Raw genomic sequence first — 5,721 nt, 5'->3', positions numbered from 1 at the left:
CTAATCTACAAAATCTATAAAACATTCACACCTCAGACCCTGGCAGATTATTCATGAAATGCAGGAATTTTTGAGTAATTTAAGAGCATTTTTGAATTTCAAAGTAAGGCGATCCTCTGCAGCTATATGTGAAAAGCACACAAAAACTTAGTGGTTTGGAAAATATTTTGCCTTTCTAATAGACAGTAAAAGGTACGAAAAAAATCTAACATAGTCCAAATCGCGTTATTTTCATTTTGCTAATTAAAATACCAACATTTCCACTCAACTTTTTATTTTATGTAATTTTAAAATATGAAATGATTAAGATCAGTTACTCAGAACTCAAGTAGACTTTTTACCAAATATTTTTTACTCTTACTTGAGTAAGTTCTTGGTCTGCTACTTTTTACTTTCACTTGAGAATATGTTGAAGTACTGCTACTTATTTGATTACAGTTTTTTGGTACTCTGCCCATCTCTTCCTGCGGGCCACATAAAAAGCTAAGCTGGGCCAGATTTGGCCCCCGGGCCTTGAGTTTGACACATGTGATCGAAAGCAATGAGAATTTTCCCCAGAAAGTTTATAAAACTGGCTGCATTTTTGCGGTTTGCCGGTTGTTTTCTTGGCGTTCTTGTTCCAGATATTTCCAGGTCGCGCTGTGCGTCACAGTTTGGGTTTCATGTGGGGAACTGTTTGATTAATTGGTATTAAATTACTTTTTCTCTGGATGAAAAGTCCCTCAACTAAGCGCTGCAGAACACGGCAGTGAAACGGTTAAGAGTCACATGGTAGCGGGTGGTATTATCAGCCCGGGGCTGCAAAAAAAAAAACAGGGAACAAAGAAACCAGAGTGTATTTAAGGAGAAGTCGCCCCACATCCTGGAGCCGTGTGACTCTCGGCACTGCACACCGCACACTGCGCCAAAAACACCCGCTGCACCTCCATCCTGCGCGGCTCCGGACGGACGGCGGTGAGGATGCGGACTTCTCTGGTCGTGTGCTTCTGCGTGTTTGCGCTGCAGTGTTTCCAGAGCATGCTTGGTGCTCCAGTGCGCGGAGCCGGCAGGTACAAAGCGGCACCGGTGAGTTCCAGTTTCCACTTCAACTTCATGCAGGAGATTATTCTAGTTTAAATAATCTGAGCTTAAAACTTCTGCACGCATCTTTAACACATACTTGCTGCTGATTTTCTTTATTCAGCTGAATCTCCCTCAAATCCCCCCGCACTCTATGAAAACACGCATGCATGCACGTTCATGCGCAACAGGTTGCGGTTGTTAAGAGTTGGATTTTCGCTATTGTTTCAAATATTAGTTGGCAGGTTAGGTATGTGGGCACCTTTAACTCATCAGGACCAATTTCTCTACTGTTGTAATTGTTATTTTAGACCCGCTCTGCGCTTGACCTGCCATTACATCTTAAAGTTGTTTAAAGCATGACTATTATCACCATTTATTTTCTGTCTGCTCAGCATCAACGTAAACACGCAGCCCTTACTCTGAGCATCTCCATAGAATCGCTCACAGGCAGAATGAATATGGAAGCCCAGAACTGCCAAAAGTTAAAACTACATAAAGAAGTAGTCTTAGCAAAATAATTAATGCAAAACCTTTGCAAAAAATAAACAAAAACATGAGTATTAGCCATTGTTAATGTTTCATAAATGTATATTTGTGCTTTTGTTGTTTTATTTTATTTTTTTTTTTTTACTTCCAGTAACATTTTTTATTTTCTCTTATTTGACATATATTTCACACCCTTCTCCATTAATGTTTTGTTATAATGAATTTTTAGATATAAAAGTGTCTCCATGTAATATTATTCCTAATTAATTATTTTAAAATTTAATCTCATATTTTATTTTTTTCGTTTCATTTTTAAACATGTTTATTTCTGTATATATTATTTATTTTTACCCCTAAAATTATTAAACTAAAGAATGTTTTGAATGTTTTTTATTTATTTCCACATTCTTAACGCTCATAAATTTATGGTATCTCCTTTAAACTCCCTCCTATTTTTTATATATATCTATGTTTGTATATTTTTGTTTCTCTTTTTCCTGTTACTTTCTCTTATTTTTTCATTTAGAAAAGTAAACCTGAAACAACCATTGCATTGCTGAAGCCTTGGTGTTAAGGAGGATCTTTTTTTGTTTTTGGTTAATTACGGCTCTTTTGGACTTCTATAGATGACAGCAGAGTTGTGGTTTTGCAGGCAGGTCTGATCTTTTGGGGGGAAATGAGTAGAAAAAAAGATGTGCAGGTTGCTGAGCTGCACTGCAGCCATGGCAGGAAGCTGTAATAACAGGCCTTTCAGGCATTTTGTCAACACCATAAAAGAGAAGAGGTCCAACATTAGCAGCAGTTCTGATGGCGACAGCAGTTGGACTGTCAGATCAACTCATTTCTATCTTTAATCAGCTCCTAAATCACATGCTGTTGTGATTATTGCATTCTGTCATTACAGAAGTCGCCTATGTTTTGTTTACCTCTCATCTCCCATCAAATTACAACTTTTCTGAGTAAATATTTAAGCTCTGTTTACAGTGAGCGGATTGTTTGGTATGCCAGCCTCCTTCGCAGGAATGTCATGTTTACAAGTAAACCGGCAAAAACAGTTCACCAGAAAAACCAGGCCGTTTGGATAAAAATGTTACTGAGAATAGTTGCCAAGTTGCAGAGAAACATTTATCTAATGTAGGTCGCCTTGTTGCTCTGAAAGCATCAGCAAATTACGCTCAGCAGGGGGTGTGGTCCGGACGAAAGCTGCAAAGATCCTGACAGGGAAAACCGTAAATTCCTCCAGGAACATCTGTCAGCCGGGGCGGAACAAGATGATCAGAGGTGAGAGATGAACGGGGACAGAACAGCAAACTTTTATTTGGTGCTTTCACTAGATTTATACTCAGGCGAGGACAAGCCGTGGAGGGTCAAACACTATCTGCTATTTCATGTTTATGAGCCGTCAAGCTCGCACAGTGGAGATACAAAGAGCTGCATCTGAGTTCGGTGTTTGTTGTCCTGATGCCACAGCTGGAGGGGAGCAATCTGATGTGGCTGTCCGCCCAGGGTCGCACCTCAGTGGGAGAAGAATGGGCGTCTAAAGAAAAAAAGTCCAACTGATAGTTTCACTTCATAAACTCAAAAATACCTTATTTTAATCCCAAAGGGAAATTATATGCAACTCATATTATTCAAGGTTTTTGTAGATGCTGATGGCAGGAAGGACTTCAATAGAAATCTGCCAGATCAGGATGTAAACAACTGCTGAAAATTATAATTATGAAATCTGTATCAGTGAAGCATCAGATCACAATCCCACCAGTCTTGGCTCTGACTCCACATCCAGTCAGACTTCTTCTCTACAGATGTTTAAGTCAATGTTCCACAATAAGTTATCACTATTAGCTGTGCTTTCTTTCTGTTAGCTTCCTCCATGTTGTTATGATCTTGTGACGATGCTGTCGGCTCACATCCCTCAATAAACTTTAAAATCAGTCCATAAACCAATCCTTTCATTATCACTAATGTAAACAATGCGCTGCTGTGTGACGTCAACGTTCTTCTTCTGCACATTTGGGTCACTTTGGGGCTGTAAAACATTGACACGGAAGAGTACGGTGGCCCAGAGGTGCAAGTAGTATGAACGACAATGAAAAAAAAAACATTACATTTCAGCAAAAAAACTGGAAATGAGCATCAAGACCTGCTGTGTGAACATAGCTTAGCCATAGATACCTTGATTTCTGGTTACTTATTACTCAGTTAGTGCTGATTACTTGATCTTAAAATCAGTACCTAAATTAGATGACAAGTTAGTCACATAAAGCAGTTGCCAACAACGGCTCCCTGACGCACCTCAGCGTTGATAATAGCAGTAATCTTATTTATTATGGCATGAAATGAGGATGAGTGAGCTGTATTTCAGGGCAGCATTTCCTCTAATGTCTGTCCAACCTCTTCAGCTCTTCCCCACTTACTGCACAGGTGTCAAACTCAAGGCTCAGGGGCCAAATCCAGCCCACCATACCAATTTATGTGGCCCTCAAGATTCCAAATTACATCAATCAAGGAAAATTACGCAAAATGAACAGATCCCTGTTTTTTTGAGGTTTTAGTGCATAATTGTGAGTTTATTGCAAATTTTCCGCAAAAATGGCCATAAAAACACTGGGTGACTGCTAACTCCTACCTGCAGGTGGCAGTACTTCCTGCTTTTACATCACCGCTGCTTCAGCCTTAGTTGCAATGAAAAAACACGAAATCTTAAAAAGTATATCTAGTTTCTTGTGCAGATATCTTAGTACACTTGAAATAAAACGAAAACGAACAAATAACTTTTCTGCTCGACATAAGAGGTTCTTTTAAGTCAATAATTTCTAAATTCAGAGGGAAAAGTTTTAGTTATTAGTGAAATGATCTGCCAGTGGAACTAGTACTTGTCTTACTTCTATTGTGTTTAGATAATTGCACTAAAAACTAGACCAAAAATATTTGTTTTTGTGTTTTTTGCAGTGTGATGTCAAGTAATAGTTCTTGATGGCAAGTAACACAAAGTCGCATTTAACGTTTTACATATGTGCAAATATTGGATTTCATAGATGGATGTTCGTCCATCCATTTATGAAATGACAAAGAAAACATGATTCATCAAAGCAGGACACATTCTTCTTCCATCGCTCCAGTTCAGCTCATTGTTGGAATTTTTGGCAGAGATCCGGGGTCAACGCGGACACTCAGACCGTCCTATGAGCCACAAACTGTGATCGCCTTAGTATCAGAACCAGAATTAACTTTTTCAGCATTTTCAGAACCGTTCTGGAGACACTCCAAACCATTTTCTCTGCTTCTGATTTGTAAACGCTTGAGATGTAAAGTTCACTTCCTACCCAACACATCCAGCTCACCAACAGGTGCAAAATGAAGATATAATCTGTGTAAATCACCTCTGTTGTTAGTGATCATAATTTTCAATCAGTATATATTTACATTAAAAAGCAGCAATAATATCCACATTTTAGAAAACATGGTTATTTTTGGTTCAGTCGAACATAGAGTGTTTACTAATAAACACAAAGAAATGTTTGCACATTTTTATTGTACTGTGGGATGGAAACAATACGCAGTTTCGTTCAAAACAAGTATCATGGAAACTCTGAGCTGTCCAGGATGTCACGAGAGACAGAGATTCATTTCTGCATGTGAAAGAAAACGTTTGTTTTTTAGATTGAATCATAGTTTTCAACCAGAACTGACACGAACGAACGCTGATGGAAAAAGCAACAACGTCCCGCTGCAGCTGTTTGACTCATGGAGCAGTAAACAGGGACGATGATGCAAAATTCACATTTTGAACATTTTTGTACTTCCGTTTGGGTCTCTAAAAAACAAAACAAGCATTTTGGGTTTTGGCAATGAGTTCATGATTTTTGGTGTCTGGAAAATAAGCCATTACAAAACAGCAGGCATTGCCCATCACCCATCACTAGGGTTCCTACCCTAGCAAAACTCAGCCATGACCTATCAACCCCAGGATGGTTCCAGCACATCTGGTCAGCTGTTTTTACCTTTGTATGTGCTGCATAATGGCTGCTGGAAAAGACAAGTGGTTTGTTGTTGACTTACTATCCAGAAACCACTTGTCTGTGTTCTTGTTGGTTTTGCAGGAGGCTCCCCTTCTGCTTTTCAAATATATATAACTGTATAATTATACATTATTGCAGCCATTTTCACATG

The 5,721-nt window shown here is 38.8% G+C and overlaps 1 protein-coding gene across 6 annotated transcripts in view; it reads left to right on the top strand.

Moving 5' to 3' along the window:
- Positions 1-817: 817 nt before the first annotated feature.
- mmp11a (matrix metallopeptidase 11a) overlaps positions 818-5,721 on the top strand; it is a 31,880-nt gene continuing 26,976 nt past the window's right edge. For all 6 annotated transcript variants that reach the window (XR_001661540.1, XR_001661544.1, XR_001661542.1 and 3 more), the window contains exon 1: positions 818-1,065. Coding sequence is in view for 1 of the 6 variants with exons in the window: in XM_007547424.2 (XP_007547486.1) it covers positions 961-1,065 (105 nt within the window). In the remaining 5 variants the exon portion in view is untranslated. The remainder of the gene's footprint in view (positions 1,066-5,721) is intronic.

This window comes from Poecilia formosa, unplaced genomic scaffold (genome assembly GCF_000485575.1).
Source record: "Poecilia formosa unplaced genomic scaffold, Poecilia_formosa-5.1.2 Scaffold20, whole genome shotgun sequence".
Taxonomy (NCBI): Eukaryota; Metazoa; Chordata; class Actinopteri; order Cyprinodontiformes; family Poeciliidae; genus Poecilia; species Poecilia formosa.
This window is presented reverse-complemented; position numbering and strand designations above follow the sequence as displayed.